At 43.7% G+C, this 18,914-nt stretch overlaps 1 protein-coding gene across 1 annotated transcript in view; it reads right to left on the reverse strand.

Moving 5' to 3' along the window:
• Positions 1–4,510: 4,510 nt before the first annotated feature.
• LOC145414199 (DNA-directed DNA/RNA polymerase mu-like) overlaps positions 4,511–18,914 on the reverse strand; it is a 35,781-nt gene continuing 21,377 nt past the window's right edge. Inside the window, exons 4-9 of the mRNA XM_080283775.1 lie at positions 18,237–18,322; positions 17,617–17,739; positions 12,329–12,451; positions 11,154–11,286; positions 5,196–5,328; positions 4,511–4,694 (exon numbers count right to left, since the gene is read on the reverse strand). Of these exons, the coding sequence (XP_080139901.1) occupies positions 4,511–4,694; positions 5,196–5,328; positions 11,154–11,286; positions 12,329–12,451; positions 17,617–17,739; positions 18,237–18,322 (782 nt within the window). The remainder of the gene's footprint in view (positions 4,695–5,195; positions 5,329–11,153; positions 11,287–12,328; positions 12,452–17,616; positions 17,740–18,236; positions 18,323–18,914) is intronic.

Here is an 18,914-nt window from a genome sequence, read left to right on the forward strand (position 1 = left end):
TTGAGCATCTGTACGTGAAATCCTGGGAGGCAAATACATCAGGAACTTGCGATTGTGCTATGTGCTGCAGGCAGAGTAATACATTACACATTTATTCAAATCAGGAGACGTACCTGAGAGTTAACTTCTAATATATCACTAACTTATGTTATTCGTTTAACTCTGGTTCATGGACTAATGACTATACCGAGCACAGCAAACACACGTAGGCCACGTAGACAGTGCAGGATCTGTGCTACTGAGGGTAAGAATAAGTGGACAAGAAAATACTGCCCTGCCTGCAAAGATTTACCTGGGTTATGTTCTCCCAAACATTACCAGGTGTATCACAGCCACTAGCGTGCGTAAGGTGTATGGTGTGTATGTATATGGTGTATGGTGTGAATGTATATGGTGATTGGTGTGTACGGTGAATGGTGTATGGTCTGTATGGTGAATGGTATATGGAGTGTATGATGAATGGTGTATGATGAATGGTGTATGGTGTGTATGGTTTGCTGTGTATTGTGTATATGACTTATGATGAATATGGTTTATGGTGTGTATAGCATAATAGTGTATGGCATGTATAGTGTAGTCCCCTTCCCCAATTTTTTTCCTTTTTTTTTTTTTTATCTACTTTACCATTCCTTTTATCACACGTCCCTCTTCATTCTTTAGTTCTTATGCTTCCTAAAGACATACACTTCACATGACACAAAGACCATTGTACCCACATATCTCTGTAACACACTAACATATAATACATCGTCAGAAAATCTCTCCCGTCTGGTCTGGCCTTACTTGGGGATGCGCCGCAAGTTCTCGGCATTTTCAGCCACACAAGACCATCCAGTTTTACCATTACAGCATCATCCTTTGCAGGGTAAATAAATATATCATTTTCTATGCATGCTGTGATTTTCAGGCTAATACATATATCACTTACCTGAGTATATATGTTTTAGTGCAACATAGTGAATTCAAGTAAAAATTATTTTTTTATTTTTTATTTACTCAAATGATATCGTGTAAGGTTTATGTGATAGAAAATATAAAAATAAATAACTGTGTGAATAGGGAAGGTGTGGCAATAAGATGAAGACTACCCTTCGTATGATGCGGATGAGTGAGTGGGGGGTCGGTGCGGCAGGGGAACGTCTTGTTTACATTTGGTTGGGGGGTCAGTAACGATGGGGTTAATAATAATAGTAGTGGTAAGTGGGGACACTCACCATCCACTCACTCTGTGTAGTGCTGCTCTCGGGTGACTGCCCTTTCCTCTCTCCCTTGCTCCTTTCCTTCTGTCCTCCTCTGTCTTTCTTTCCTGCATTCTTTCCTTTCCTTATGCCAATGGGTGACTCTACACTCCCTCTTCTGCCTTTTTTTTCCTTCATTCTTTCCTCTTCCTTCTGCCTATGGGTGACTTTACAATGAGTGACAAGCCAAATGGTTTCCTGTACACAAGGAAACCATTTACTATGCTGGGTGGTAACCATATAACCAAATTATGGCATATTGTGGTTTAAGGGGTAATTAACCCCTTTACCGCAGGGTGTCACTTTCGTGATGCTCGGGCGCAATGGATCATACTGCGGGGCGTCACTTTTGCGATTCTGTGTTATTTTGAATTCTCCCGGGCTTTCAAGTGGTGGCTTGTATCATCTATCAGTACTGCCAGTGTCCAACAATAGTCAGCACTGCTAATGTCATCTGTACTCCCATCCATTGTTGACAATTTAGCCATTTATCCCCATTCTTGACTCCCCTCCCTACCTCCCCTCCATTACCCTCTCCTCTCGCACGCCCGGCCACACTGCGCTAAGCAAATCTTCCCTGGAATTTTCCACTGATTTAATCCATTGAAATAAGCCCTATGCCCTATTCTTATACAAAATAAATACAGTATACCAAAAGAAAAATAAGGTAACTGATAGTGCCATACACCTGGAGTTGGCTAATCGTCACCTGCCAACACCCCACATGCACTTGTTCTTTAATTTTCCCTGGTAATTTCCCCTTGAAATATGCCGTATAATCTATTCTCGTAATAAAAATATATATAAGAAAGGAAGGGAGAACCCTAAGTGATATTTACATTCGCCTGGAACTACCTAATTTCCTGCCAATCATTTCCCAGCATATAAATTAGCAGCTGTCACCTCGCTGACGTTGTCAACCCTTGGCGGCCCCATATCCGCCTCGTCATTTAGTTCAGTGTTGTTTCTTGAGATGAAAGCATGTAGCACTTGCACCCCTACATTTCTGCCGCTTCTTGAGGGCCCTGTGACCTCTACCCCTACTAAACCTCGTGTGAGAAGGGGTAAAGGACTAAATGACTCTGCTGTGGAGCGTGAACTGGCTAATTTATCCATGATAATGATGGACAGTGACTATAATCTTTCTGGTGAATCGTGTGATGAGCCAGTGGAGGAAATGGTGATAAACTATGAGTGCTTCAGTGTCCCAAGTTCATCCTGGCTCCAAGGGAAAGGAGCCCTTATTTACTGGAAGTGATAGTGTATAACATAGTGTAAATAAAACCGAAATATAAATAATTACTCATATAAGAATATGAGTACAAATACTTGGAGTAATGACAGTCAAAGCTTTGCTCTCTACGCTAGTTTACTGAACGAGAAAGTTAATGCCTGGAGTGAAAATAAACTATTACTGAAGGAAACTTATGGATAAATACTGTATATATATATATAGGTGTAATAAAGTAATAGGAATATAAAGTGTGAGTGTGTTTATGAATAATAAATGACAGAATACCAGCGAAGGAACGAGCGCAAGTAGGAAGCTCGTAGGCGCTCATAATTTTCATTGCTTTCACAGTTTTTTTTTGGTGTATGGATTCCAAACTACTTGAAAATCACAGATAGTGTTTCTAGTGATAATAGCAGGCTGTGATAATCATATTACGGGATGTCGAGAAGTGTAAAGTGGAGAATTCGTTACTTAACTTCAGAAGTCTCCACAAGTCCTACGGTACTCGACGAAGGCTCAAAAAACATCCCAGGAGAAAGCTGAAGGTATGTGCCATAAGCACATGTAATTATAATATTCTAGGATTAATAACTGATTTTTGGCAAATATTTTTAAAAAGTCAGTTGGAGCACAAATATCCTCACGGGATGCGCAAGGAGCACAAAAACATCCCCGCGGTGTAGGGGTTAAGGCACTCCACTTGGCTTGAGCCTGTCCAGATTTCCATATCCAATGGGTGGTTGGGGTTTATTGATCACATACTGCCACTCAGCGATCAGTGTGGCTGGTCACACTCACCTTAAAATGTTAGGACCAATTTGCCAAGCCTCAGGCTCTTATGCTCCTCACGGGACAACATAGGATCAGATGATGACAATGATGATGTTGATGATGATGAAATACAGCAAGCGCTCACATAACGCGCTATCACAGACGCGTTTCTCACGTAACACAGAAGGTACCATTTTGTGTCCCAAAAATGTCACAATGTGGACAAAAATAGATATAACGCAGTCGGAGGGGGCTGCTCATTTTTTACAGCACCTGATTACATGGTGACGATGGACATAACACAGTGGGAGGCCCTAATTAATGTTCCTAAGTCACATTATGCAGCCAGTGATAGACAGAATGCGGCGTGAGGCATAAACTTACGATTGGAATTCACACAACGCGGCAAGTTATAGACAGCACAGATTGCATGGCCTATGACGTATTGCTATCACGTGTCTGTGCGGGGTGTCGTCATGGTCCACTGAGCATTCCTGCCCCAGCTGAGCCTACCCTCTCCCCGCGCTCTCGCTGCACACGTGCTGCGTGTGATATTTTGCTGTTTTTTTGGCCACCTGACCCAGCCCAACCATGCCGCCACACCATGACCCTGCCAAACGTCAGAAGTCTGACGCAGGAGCAGAAATGAATGTCATCAACAGAAAGGAGAGAGGACAGTGGAACTGTGACAATGTGAAATTTTACAGAGTTAATAAATCGATCATTCATATGATTCCTCTTTCAGAGATTCAAGTGCAACAACAACCAAAAGATGCTGTGTCTGATGTTTCTGTTGACTCTGAGGGGTTGTGCTAGAAGCAGAAGAGTGGCAACAGTGAAACCAGGACGTACAGGACTCATCTTCTGCCTTAGAAGAGGATTCAATGGAACCGACACAGCAGGATGACCATGCTGGGGACCAGCAGGAGTCCTGCCCTGCCTCGGAACTCCACTCCACTTCCACCCAGCATGCCCACAACCTCTTCCATTCAAGACGAGGAATCCTTCATGTTTGTATGTAATGAAGTCTTCATCAGGTAGGTAAATGTCCTGGGAAAAAAAAATGAAAATTTTCCCAAAGTTTGAACCTGGGACTGGCTTAGGTACCATGAAACCCTTTAACATGTAAACATATGGCCCTATGATGCAGAATTCCCATAAAGCAGGAGCTTCAGGGTACAATATTCCCGCGTTATGCGAGCACTCGCTGTAATAATGAGCCTTTTAAATGGTGAAGTTTTCCTAATACAGTACTGTACATGCTTTATTATATTACCTCCTGTTGAGGCGCTCTTCGATCTAATCTAGCTTGCAAGATGAGGCCACGCTGGCAAAGACGGAACAACAACTTCGTCAGGGGACTGTCTTCCCTTGCCCTTGACCCTTCTGCAGTACTTTCATCTTCATCAAACCCAATTAAAAAGTCAACATCATGGCCAGTACTTTTGCCTCTGGAAAGGCAGGGAGAAAAAATTGAATATTATTAGTAGACAAACTGGTGATGGCAGTAGAGACAGTAATGTTACTATAAACACTAATAATGGTTATGAAAACAACACTTTCAATATAATTCTTGTTATCACAAAGCAGATCATGCTGTGGATTGTTCTGTTACTGTTAAATGTTCTGGATTATGGTAACCAAGCCACAGGCCTCTTGCTCCTGAGGAGGGTAATATGGGATTTGTTGTTAACTTTTATTCCACCCAACCATCATTCATATCTTACTACCCCATCAGTAGCACAAAGGCCCAGATCTAGACTATTCATTCTAGACATTTTTGCCACAAGTGACCAGTTGCTTGCCCAAGTGCATTATGCAAGCAATAAATCCTAACCATTCTTCAAATATAAACAATGGTGACTTACATCCAGTTGAAGCATCTTAATCTACCTGATGATGAGAGAAGATTTTTCATTTTCAGCAAGCAAATACATTACTACATCAATCACCTTCTAAAACCACCAGTTAATTCCAGCCTGTAACCTTCCCTGATGCTATCCAACTCTTTCTTCACTATCATCTGGATCCGCTCTACCATCTCTCTTGTTACGGGTGTGTTTAAATCTTCATAGTATGCAACTCCTGAAACAGGGATGATATCTTACAGTTCTATATTCATCTACCATTCTGCCTAAATTGTGTCTGGCTCTTTCATAAACTGTTGTTCATACCATAATATTTATAAAGGTTCTAACATGCTTCCAAGAAACGGCCATGTTCACCTAATGCAGAGGTGTCAAACTAGTGGCCCACAGGCAACATGTGGCCCTTGAAGAGGAAAAGAGTGGCCCATGATAACCCAAGCAAAAATGAGAACTAACAAATGGGAAATCCCATAAAATTTGTCACATGATCAAGTGAACATATATTACAGCACTGATAGGAAACATTTATTGATAATTTAATTGATAAAAATACCATTTGAATCATTTATCTGTGAATAAATATGCCACAAAACTTTTATTTAAATATTATCAATAACTTGAAGCAGAAGCCAATGCCACTGCAAGGGTTAGAAGGCGTACTGAACTTCTCCGAACGTCTGAATAGGCTGCAGCTTTGCTGTGTTATATATTATACCAGTATTATTTTCATTCAATGAGATTCCAGTTTTATATTGCAAATTAAAAATTTGCATGCACTTTAAAGCAATAATGTATAGTACAATGTGCAATTACAGTTCACTAATATGATGGAAATCTGAAAACAGTAGGTGGGGGCACGCACCATCCACTCACTCGATGTAGTGCTGCTTTGGGTGTCTGCCCTTTCCTCTCTTCCTTCCTTCCTCTTCTGTCTTTCTTTCCTTCATTCTTTCCTCGTCCTTCTGCCTACAGGTGACCTTGCACTCCCTCTTGTCTTTCTTTCCTTCATTCTTTCCTCTTCCTTCTGCCTGTGAGTGACTCTACACTGAGTGACAAACCAAATGGTTTCCTGTACACCAGGAAACCATTTACTATGCTGGGTGGTAACCATATAACCAAATTTGGGCGCCTGGTGGTTTGGTGGGTAATTACAGCGCTCCAATCGGACTGAGCTGGTGAAGGTTCATACCCAAGGGGTGGTTGGGGTTTATTGCTCACGTAATGCCACTCAGGGATGAGTGAGGCTGGTCACCCTCATCTTAAATGTCAGGACCAACTTGCCTAGCCCCAGGCTCCTACGCTCCTCATGGAGCAACATAGGATTGGATGATGGATGAATGGATGGATAAATTCGGACAAAGTGCAAACTTAAACACGCTGGTCTAGGTTCCCAGGGACACATGTAACACAATTTTGGGTGAGATGATGCATGCTTAACAAGCATTATCCTATTGTTTCTACATCTATTTGAGGTCAATGGTCATTGTAGCATAATTAAACCTTGCTGTATAAACCATGTTTTTAAACACAGTAATATATATCTCACTTCCCTATGTACTCCTTTTATATACCTATGCTGGTTTCGATAAGGTTAGGTAGACCTGGCCATCAGACAATCAACAGAACTGAAGTGTTGCCCATGGAAAGGATTAAGTTTGACACCACTTACCTGATGACAGCTCTCCATGCTGCAAAATCTCTGGCAGCCTCCCTGTTCAGTCCCTATCCCAGAGGTCACACTCTATGACCTTTTCCCAGGACTTTTTATGGTTTGCCTTTCGCAACCCTACTCTTAACATTCATATTTCCTGCCTTCCACACCCAACTTCCATCCTCTCAACACGCCCAAACTATCTCAATCTACCCCTCCACATCACAGCACATATGCATTCAAGTCCCAGTCTTCCTCTCAACTCTTCCATTGCAATCCTAGCCCCCCCAAGGCCTGTCACTCAAGGATGCATTAGACATCCATCTAATCAATGTTGTGTCGCACTGATTTTTTTTTGCAGGTTTAACTTTTTTGTCTCTCCAGTTTTAACATCAGCTTAATAATTTGGCAAGTCTGAAATAATACCATGTAAATTTTCATTACTGCATTATCCTTCAGTAGAAAGTGGCAGAATTATGCAAATTTCAAAATACTGGATCTTAAATTAATGAGATTGTACTATAAAATACTCAACTGCCAATGTACAACCAAATTTCCAATTCCTTCACCATTTCATCATCATCATCCGGACTTCCTTTCCCACCCTAGGGCAGGGTGAGAAACTATTTCATCCTTATTCATATTAAATCACATCCTGAAATCTGTATCACATACCAGTAAGTCTTTCTCAACACGCTGCACACATTTCACCAATCATAAATATAGTAATCCCTCCACTATCCGATGTAATAGAGCCAAAGGCATGTCCGGAAAGTGGTTCCGTCCGGATAGTGGGCCCTAGCCTCCAGGACTTGTACTTATGGACCCTAACTCAGAAAAACACCTATACAACTCCTTCTGGACATGCATAGCACCTATTTAAGACCCAAATCACACCAATAAGGGACATAAAAGACTGAAATAAATGCAAAAGAACCAGAGAATGAGGTTTTAGAGGTGAGTTTATACAATATTAAACATTCTGGGTACTTGCAACAAGTCCCTGGCTCCTGGACTGGTAGTTATGGACCCTAACCTAGCCTAACTCAGAAAAACACCTACCTACTGCACATGCATAGCACTTAAGACCCTATTCACACCATAAAGGGACATAAAAGAGTGAAATGAGCTTCCTGGACTGGTAGTTATGGACCCTAACCTAGCCTAACTCAGAAAAACACTTCCCTACTGCACATGCATAGCACCTAAGACCCTATTCACACCATAAAAGGTCATAAAAGAGTGAAATGAGTTGTTAGAGGTAAGTATGGAAAATACAGTACAATATGAAACATTCTGGGTACTTACAGCAAGTCCCTGGCCATCTCGATGAATAACCTGCCTCCTCCCACACTCTGACAGTAAAAAGGAGTACCTGAAGCACCTGCAGTACACTGTACATGAAGTCTTGCACTGAACTTAGTCATTTGCACTCAGAATTCCATTCTCTTAACACTGCGCACTCTAGTCTTACTTGCGCTCCATTGTACCTTAATGAAATAAGTGTTGCACTCTGCACTTAAAGTCTTTGCACTCATATATCCATTTTCTAAACATAACACACTCTAGTTAATTAGCACTCCATTGAAAGTCAGTAAAATCAGTGTTGCACTCTGCACTTTAGTCTTTACACTCAGAATTCTAATTTCTTTACACTATGCACTGTTTTTTTCACTGCACAATACTGTAAATTCCCATGTGGTGTAGTGGAGAGGTTCTTGCCATTTAATCACTGTGAGTCTCAGAGTAGCTGATGCAGGTGGCCTAAGGGTGCGTCGCTGGGTCGTGGTGATGGAGTACCCACTGCAGACGACTCTGAAGAGAGGCGCAAACTCACGTCAAGTGGTGACTCTACTGTGCCTGATGTGCTGGACTGTGGCTCGGAGGATGAGGGCCTGTCTTAGGGAGGCAATGGAGTGGAGCCAAGGCTGGGCACTGCAGGGGTCATGGGTCTGAAAAAGCTGTCAATGGTTGATTGACGCAAGGAACGACGATTTTGGGGATTAATAATGCGCTGCCTGAAAGCATGCACTTCCTCCACAAGTCCCAAGGGCCCCATCTCCCTGTCGCAGTCAGGGTGTTCCAGGTAGTCGAGAACAAACTCTATGTGTTCCCGGAGTGCGCTCAGCTTGGGGATGGCTGGAGTAGTGTCACGCTGAGAGAAGTCCGCATCATCGTCGCCGTCCTCGTCAGAATCTTCAAGCTGGGTACTGACACCTGCAACTGAAGATGCGATCTCGATATCAGACATGGTCTGATATCTAGGATTGCCCTTGTCGTCATCCAACCACTCACGCACTTCGTCCACATCAACATCGTCCCCATGCGCATGTAGACGTGCATGGAAATCATCTATGTCAAAACCTAGGAAATCGTGCTCTACCTCCGTTCCGAGAAGCAGACGAGACCAACCATTTTCTAGAGTCTTGACAGGGACTTCCTTCCATGCACTGACCCAGTTGTAAATGGCAGACTTGATGTTGTAGCGGCGAAGGTTTTCCAAAGTCCGCTGGCCTCGCGTGTCCTGTCCCTCCCTGCACTCATCCTCGTCCTCGAGAACAACCATCACCTCGTTCAGGAACTTAAGTCGGTACAGCCTCTTCGTTGCCACGATCACTCCTTGGTCCATTAGCTGGATGAGAGCAATCGTATTAGGTGGCAGAAACATGCACCTAATGCGGCCATTCTCAGCCACCAAGTCCTTGTCACACAGGTGAGCAGGTGCATTGTTGAGGAGAAGGAGGGCCTTTACCTGGTCGCGTGGGATTCCCAGTTTCTCCGTCTGGTAATGGATGACCTCCTTGACGAAATGGCGGTGGAACCAGTCTTTGAAGATCTGGGCAGTGAACCATGCCTTCAAAGAATGGTACCAAACAACAGGAAGGACATCCATCACCCCACGAAGACACCGAGGCTGCTTTGCACGGCCAACAATAACGGGCTTAAGCTGGTGCATGCCGTTAGCACTGGCACAACACAAAGCAGATATCCACTGCTTGGAGAGCTTGCGGCCAGGTTCACGCTTTTCCGTCTCCTTGGCTAGTGTTCGTTGCCAAAGAGCGATAGAATAAACCAGTTTCGTCAGCGTCGTAGACTTGACCGAGAGTGAGGCCCTCCCTGTCGATCAAGCGCTTCACCTTGTGCTGGAACTCCTCTACTCCATCCTTGTTGGCATCCAAAGCTTCGCCACGGGCCTTATGGTTGGCAAGGCCATGCCGTATCTTGAACGCAAAGAGCCAACCCTCAGATGCCTTGAAGTCTGGGGCGTTGTGAAGCCTTGTGAACTTCTCAGCAGCAGCCTTCAGCTCCATGTCATGCACCAGCACACCAGCAGCACGCTGCTGTCAATACCAAATCAACATGGAGCGGTCAATTTCAGCATACTTGGGAGTAAACATCATCTTCCTCTCCACGTTGCATTTGCTTTTCGACAAGAAGTCAGCCTTGTACTGCATGAGTTTGTTGCAGGATCTCTTGATATCAAACAGAGTAGATCAGGCCAGGCTGAATTCACGAAGGATGCGTGAGATAGACCATCCCGCATCCACCTTGTCCAATATCTCCCTCTTCTTCTCCAGAGTCAAAACCACTCTCTTCCTCTTCTCAGGCGGCGGGGCCATCATCACACACACTAACAAGAGGCACGAGGGCAGCAGCAGAGCCGGCAGCAGGTAAGGCACCAACACAAAAGCGAGCACATAGGTGGCCATGATCACGAGCATGCACTCACAACAAGAGACGGGCGGTAAGTGGGGAGGATGCAGGGGCGTTCTAGTGGACGGCGGCAGAACTACGCACCAAAACACAGCTGGTCCGTGCCACGCATGCCGAGGTCAAATTATGGGCGGAAAAGAGTCGGATTTTTTTCGAATTTTTTGCGATTTTTGGCCCATTTTGGGAATATTGGATCCAGGGACCAAAATATCCAGTAAGTGGGGATGTCCGGAAAGTGGGCATCCGGATAGTACGGGGATTACTGTACTGTATTTAATCCCTCAGCTGCGTACAGCACTCCAGAAATGCCAATCGGTAGACTGTGTCGTACATTCTGGAAGAGTCGCGTGAAATACGGTACTGTGATCTTTTCAGTCATTTTTCGTGCCTACTGCATGTTTATGCTTGATGAGTGGGTCATGAATCGTCAGTGTGGAGTGTAAACTTTGTCTAACTAAAATGTTATCATGTCTGGTTGGGTATAAGTGGTTAAAACAAATGATGTAAATTTTTTTTTTTTTTTTTTTACCAGTTTCCCCGCACCATGGACACATGAAATGTTTAGGGCAGCGGCAGCCTAGGGGTTAATTTCCTACGTACCTGTCACATTTCTGTTAATATTGAAAGATCTCTATGAAAATGCTTCACATATCATGCTCTTTCCACATATCACTTACCATATTTGATCCTTTCATCATGTAGGTTGATGTGTTCCCACTGTGTGATAATGTCTGCTACACAGGCAACATTGTGGGTCATGTGAAGTTTCTCTGCCAAGCTGCTCCCAATTCCATACACACCTGTCAGATTCTAAAAATTCATCAACATATTAATCACCACCATCATTATCATCATCCCAGCTCCTACTGACATACTGGTACATGGTGGATAAGATTACAATAAAAAGTCACAGCATATGTTCACAACCCTTTAAAACACACATCCGTACATCATTCAGTTCTTTATTGGCCCACCAGGAGTGTACGGACCTGAGGCTAGGTTACTCTGTTCAGACATTTAAGCCATCTTTAACCATACTGATAATAAATGCTGTGATGCAGTAACTTGAGAAACGTCCACCCCCACCTCTTCCCCTGTGGGAAAGGGGGAAAGAATACTTCCCCAGTATCCTTGCTGGTTGAATAAGGCAAATAAAAGGGACATTTTTTTCTCTCCAGTCTTTCTCTCGTGCTCTTCTGTCCCATCTCTCCTTGAAACTTCCATGTTTCTTCCAGTCTTTATTTTCCCTCTACTCCTACAGTGCCTCACAGCCATATTATGGCTCACTCCTATAATGCCACATAGCCATATTATGGCTTACTCCTATAGTGCCACATAGTGTTGGTGTTAATTCTTCATTATTCCTTCCTTCCTTCAGGCAACACACACAGGTAAAGATGGTGGACTACTGCACCTTATCTAATGGAATGCTAAGCAACTTTAAGTTCACACAAATGTTCTCTTGAATTCCTGTCAAACCTCCCAATACAACCCTACTCCCATTTATTATTCAGAGTTTTCAAATTATACCTTTCTCGGTTTTTGTTCCATCTGCCTGTAACAGAATGTATATGAGTTCACTGTTGCAGCATGTTTGCTCTAACCTGACAAGTTTATAACTAACCCCTTTAAGATCAGTTGATGGCCAAATGTAATCAGATCAGAGGAGTGATTTGACTAGCAACCAAGGAGACTCATTTGTACCTTACAACTTTGGCTCATCAAACTTCATACAACCAGAGCTTAATATTCAAGCTGCTGGAGCAGCTGAGCTTATCAGGTGAATTCAAACTGAATACACTGAAGATCACTTGGTACATGCTGTATAATGGCTAATTTCAACTTACAATACCTTAATCCTTTTGTACTTTTTGCAAAGTCTCTTAGTGGTGACTTCCTGACAGGCCCCAGTATCAAGAATTTCCTGAAGCACCTTGAGGCAATGTCCTGAACCCACACCTTTCAATTCTTCGATCTGCAGTAATGGAAATGTAATAATTAAGATTTATGCTGCAATCTCCCATTCTTTTTTAATCCTTACCATAATTCTTGCAAAAGAAATTTAAATCAACAGAACAGAGTGTAAAGGCTAACCATTCTTGGTACACCATATTACTGTAATGTTCAGTAATGTCTTATCTAACCTAAGTTATGCTACTCTAAAACCAAGTCTACAGATAAAAAAAAATTCTGAAGGTCAAGGACCATCTACATAATGAGGAGAGTGGTGACTGAACAAGGAGCTGTGGACAGAGGTGTTAATGAACAGTACAGTGCCCTCAAGAACAACCTCTTGAGAAAGAAACACCAATTGACATTTTGGTTCATGGCATCCTATTCTGAGGAAGCCATGTGGTGAAACGTCAATACACACTAAGTCCCACATTGGTGATTCTTTCTCCAATTTGTCAACAAAAAGTGAATCAACCTCTTGAGAGTTACTGATGTAGTATGCGGTTGGACAAGAGGCCCATCAACACATAAAAAACTTGGTGGTGGGATGAGGGTGTAAAAGCTGCAGTTAAGGGGAGAAGGCTTTTCCGGGAGTGGAAGAAGCGTGGTAACATGAAGGAATACTTGGCTGCCAAGTGCAGGGTTAGAAGAGAGGTATACAGGGTGAAGTCTGAGTCACAGAGACTTTTACTTGATAACCTAAATCATGGGGAAAGGAAAAATATGATATTTAAGGTGGCAAATCAAATGATGCGGGATAATCGGGATATTTTAGGCAAGCAGTATGTGAAGAATGATGATGGAAGGGTAATGGTGAACAGTGGGAATATTTTAAAGACGTATGGAGAGAGCATTATAGCTGGTTGTTGAATGAGGAGTTTGACTGGGGCAGGGGAGGTTTGGAGCAAGCAGATCCAGTGATTGGCCCTTGGCCTTTGATTGATGCTGCTACTGTGAGTGAGGCAATAGGCAGGATGCAGGTGAGGAAGGCAGCAGGTGTGTCTGGGTTGACTGCTGAAATGTTGAAGGCCTCAGGAGATATAAGGGTGAGGTTAGTCACTGACCTAATAAATATGACTATATATGTGTTGTTCCGGATGATTGGTTGAAGAGTGTAATTGTATTTTTTTTTTTTTTTTTTTTTATGTGAGGAAGAAGGAACCAAAGGCCATGAGCCCGCAATAACAGTTCCCTCCAAGAGAAAAACAAAATACAATAGAGAGCCAAATTCAAGAACCGATTATTTCAAGATGCCTGGACACACTGCGTTTGAAAGACTGGAGATCACAGGCAGCAGGAAACAGACAGAGGGAGACAGTTCCAGAGTTGACCTGTTGCATAAATGAAAGACTGGGAGTAACGGTTAACTCTTGCATTAGAGAGTTGGACAGAAAAGGGATGAGAGTTTGCTGCTAGACGGGTGCTACGTGCCCATCATAGAGGTGGAGGAATGCATGCAGACAGTTCAGAGGAGCAGTAACCATTAAAGCTGCGATAGAAAAGAGATAAAGATGCAACAGTGCGGCGAAGAGACAGAGGTTGAAGGGAGTCAGTAAGAGGAGGAGAGTTAATGAGACGAAAAGCCTTTGACTCCACCCTACTGAGACGAGCTGTATGAGGGGAGCCTCCCCACACATGAGAGTTGTACTCCACACAGGGGCGGATAAAATCCCTGTACAGAGTCAACAATTGTGCAGGGGTAAAGAAAGAACAGAGTCGGCTTAGCACACCCAATCTCTTGAAAGCAGATTTTACAAGAGATATAATATGATCTTTCCAAGATATGTCCCAAGTAAATGAAACCCCAAGCATGTTCAAGGATAATGCAGGATTAAGCTGAATATTATTATACATTAGTGGGTATACCTGTGGAAGATTTTGTCAGGTTGATACTGTAGGTGTAAGAACTGAGTCTTAGATCCATTAAAAACAACCAGATTATTTTTACCCCAGTCAGAGATATGAGCCAAGTCAGACATTAGGTGTGCCACAGCTTCATCCCTTGTTTGTTGAAGTAACTGCTGAGATGGGCGTTGCAGGAACCGAATGGAAAGGTGAAGGGTGGAGTCATCAGCGTATGAGTGGATAGAGTTAGATGTACAGCTTAAAAGGTCACTGATGAATAAAAGGAAGAGAGTTGGTGATAGGACAGAGCCCTGAGGAACATCACTGTTGATAGATCTAGGAGAAGAACTATGGCCGTCTACAACAGCGGCTACAGAACGACTAGAAAGGAAGCTAGCGATGAAGGCACAGATAGAAGGACAGAAACCGTAAGAGGGCAGTTTGGAAATTAAAGATTTATGCCAGACTCAATCGAAAGCCTTTGAGATGTCAAGTGCAACGGCAAAGCTTTTGCCAAAGTCCCGAAAGGAGGATGACCAGGAGTCTGAAAGGTAGGTGGGAAGATCGCCAGTGGAGCGTCCCTGACGGAACCCGTACTGACGATCAGAAAGAAGGTTGTGATAGGAAAGATGCCTTAAAATTTTTCTATTGAGAAATGACTCAAAAACTTCTGAAATACAGGACGTTAAAGCAATTAGACAATAGTTGGAGGGTTGGGAGTGGTCACCCTTCTTTGGGACTGGCTGAATGAGAGCAAACTTCCAGCAAGAAGGAAAGGTACAAGTTGACAGACAAAGGCGAAAGAGTTTGCCTAGGCAAGGTGTAAGCACAGAAGCATAGTTCTTGAGAACAACAGGAGGGACCCCATCATGCCCATTTGCCTTGTTAGTATTATTTGTGTACAAAGGGAAGGGTGATCCCCTGGGAAAAGGAAATTATAGAGGTATAAAGCTTTTAGATCAGATAAATGAAGGTAATGGAGAGAGTTCTAGAAGGCATGATTAGAAAAAGAGTGAATGTTGATGAGGTGCAGTTTGGGTTTATGCCAGGCAGAGGGACCACAGATGCCACATTCATTGTTCGACGGCTTCAGGAAAAATATATTGGAAGGAAAAGGCATCTGTATTTTGTTTTTGTTGAATTGGAAAAGGCTTTTGACAGAGTCCCTAGAGAGGTGGTGAAGTGGGCAATGAGAAAGCTTGGGTTGGAGGAGTGGCTGGCTAGGGTGGTTATGGCCATGTATGTGGGAGCTCGCACCCAGGTAAGAGTGAATGGAGATTTGGGTGATGAGTTTTCCGTGAATGTTGGTGTGCATCTGGGGTCAGTTTTGAGTCCCTTGTTGTTTATCATAGTACCTGAAGCCCTCTCATATGACTTCAGAAATGGACTCCTGTGGGAGATGTTGTACGCTGATGATTTGGTGTTGATTGCAGAGGATGAAAGGGAGGCGGAGGAAAGATTTAGGAAGTGGAGAGATGGTATGGGGCACAAGGGCTTAAGGGTAAATGCAGATAAAACATAAGTGATGATATCTAGGGTTGGTGGCGGTACAGTCAAAGAAGAGGGAGAGTGGCCATGTGCAGTTTGCCACAAGGGCATGGAAAGTAATTCCATCGTGTGCAGTGTTTGTGATAAATGGGTGCATAAGACATGAAGTGTTATCAGAGGCAGACTGAGAGACAATGCTGTGCTTGTGTGCGGCGTGTCTGGGAGAGCAGGTGGAGATTGTCAAGCGTGAAGCGATTGAACTTGCTGGTGAGACTCTTGACTCTTGAGTGCGTGGAAGAGTTTTGGTATTTGGGAGACACGTTACATGCTGGAGGTGAGGCTGGAGCTAGCTCTGTGGCTAGGGTGAGAAGTGGTTGGAAGAAGTTCAGGGAGCTGTTGCCTCTCCTGATATTGAGAGGATTCTCCCTACGTGCTATGGGGTCTTTGTATGCAGCAAGTGTTAGGAATGTGATGCTGTATGGTAGTGAGACCTGGGCAGTGAAGGAAGAGGATATTCACAGGCTCAAACGTACAGAAATGACAATGATTAGGTGGATGTGCAGTGTGTCCTTGTGTGCAAGGCCTGGGAGAGCTGGGTTTGCAATTGAAGAGTTGAGGGGTAGGATGGGACTGGAGTGTACTGGTGTTGTGATGAGGAGAGGTAGATTGAGATGGTTTGGCATGTGGAGAGGATGGGAGATGATAACTGGGTGCAGAAAGTGAGAAGTGGGTGGGGTTGCGAGGGGTAGACCAAAAAAGACGTGGGATGAGGTCATTAAGTGTGACCTCAGGATTAAGGGACTGAACAGGGAGGCTGCCATGGATCGTGCAGCATGGAGAGCTGCCATTCGGTGACCAAGGCCGACGCATGCAAGCATGTTGGAGCCTTCAAAAACGAAACAAAATGAATCGATAATTTATTGCGTCAGCAGACAACAAACCCCAATACGCACTTCAATACTCACACAACTATTGTCAGACTCAGATAATATGAAAGCTACCCTAGCACACTGCAACAAATTCCAACACTAGCCCATGGTGGCACCAATACAACTGAACGGCTCTGTTGCCTGGTTATACTGTACAAGTATCCTTCAAGTTCTTATCCCGAAAAGAGAATATGAACTGCAGGAGTGAAGTAACTTCAGTCTGCTGTGCACTAGGTTCATGTCCATGACAACACAACATTTCACAAGTGCTGGATCTGTTATCTGCACCTGTGAGGTAGGTCAGATACATTCATGTCATGTTTCCTCAGTCAGAGTAGATCATGTGGTCATTCAACAATAACAAGTTGTCTTAACAACAACCCATCTATCCCAGGAACCTGGGACTAAGCTACTCAGTCCTGGCAATTATGGCAGGAGTAACCAGCATCACCTTCCTCTCAGTGGCATGTGAGCAATAAATTTCAATCACCCCTTGAATACGGTATATAATGTAACTTTACAGGCTCAATTCAGTTGGAGTGCTTTAACCCCTAAAAGATGGGTGTCCACACATGTGGTCATGTCCCTCTCTTCCCCATCCCAACCCCCTCCACCCTCCCACCAGCACACACCCCCACCACCCATGCCCCCACCCCCCATCCATCCCACCCTCACCTCTCCACCCTCCATGCCCCATCCTCCCACCATCCCCCCCTTCCCCCCACAACCAAATCACCCCACCCTCTACCCCCCACCCATCAACCCCCACCACAGTCCCCCACCACCATATCGCACCCACTGATTAGGCCCATCCTGAGTGTACAGTATGTCACGCCATTCCGATGCCTGTCTTTGAGAAGTTAACCCAATAACAATATTAACACCACAAAAACTCTCAATACAGACATTGGGTAAGAAATTTAACCTGGGCCATGGTAGTGGCAGTGAAAGGGAGGCATTTCAGGGTCGCAGCTGCTGTAGCATAAGCCAGTGATCGCTGCTCATCACCCAGTGTCAGCCAGTAGTCACTCAAGAAGTTTAATGGCTCCTGGAGTGAAGAAATTAATAACTGTAAAGGAAATGAAACAATGAATGATATATAAAAAAAAAAAACTGCATTAGGAATCAAACTGAGGAAACAAGACAGTGTGCAATTACTCAATGTCTTTATACAGTAAAAGTCCTGTAATCAGAATGGCAGGGGACTGAGGGTCTTTCGGACTACCGTACTGGGAGGGACCTTTGAAAACATTAGAAATATGTACATGATCACTAAATAAACACTTAAAATGATATGGGTTATTGTTCTAGACAAAGAAAATGCAAAGAAGTGTAGCTGAATAGTTGCAGGCAGATACATCCAAGTCCAAGGGCAAGTCCAAGCCAGATAAATCCTTGGATAAAGGTCTGAAAAATTCGAAAATGCCAAGACAAAATTGAAACTTTTTGTCTTGAAAAATCTGGAGTATTGGGATATTTGGGCTATTGGTGTTTGGATTGGAGGGCTTTTACTGTACTTGAAATAACAGCAGAAACAGTACTCACAACTAGTTTGGGATTGCAGTGACTTAAGGGCGCATTTCTCTCCAGAGGATTTTTGTTAAAGAAGTTCTTATCAAAGGCTGATTCTTCTGAAGCAAGAAACTACACATTAGAAATCAAGTGGTAACACAAACATAATGATAATGTACTGCACATAATAATGTTTTATTTGATAACTATATAACCATATTATGGTGCTTGGTGGTTTAGTGGGTAACTAAGGCACTCCAATCGGATTAAGTCAATACAGGTTTATATCCATGGGGTGGAGATATGTGGTAGATGGGGACGCTCACCATCCACTCACTCGATGTAGTGCTGCTCTCGGGTGTCTGCCCTTTCCTCTCCATCCTTCTTTCCTTCCATTCTCTTCTGTCTTTCTTTCCTTCATTCTTTCCTTGTCCTTCTGCCTACAGGTGACTTTACACTCCCTCCTCTGTCTTTCTTTCCTTCATTCTTTCCACATCCTTCAGCCTGTGGGTGACTCTACACTGAGTGACAAGCCAAATGGTTTCCTGTGCACCAGGAAACCATTTACTACGCTGGGTGGTAACCATAAGACCAAATTTTGGCGCCTGGTGGTTTAGCGGGTAATTATTGCACTCCAATTTGATTGAGCCGGTGAAGGTTTATATCCAAGGAGTGGTTGGGGTTGATTGCTCATGTAATGCCACTCAGGGA

Source organism: Coenobita brevimanus, chromosome 98 (assembly GCF_032717465.1).
Source record: "Coenobita brevimanus isolate Jiangsu-jjx chromosome 98, ASM3271746v2, whole genome shotgun sequence".
NCBI lineage: Eukaryota > Metazoa > Arthropoda > Malacostraca > Decapoda > Coenobitidae > Coenobita > Coenobita brevimanus.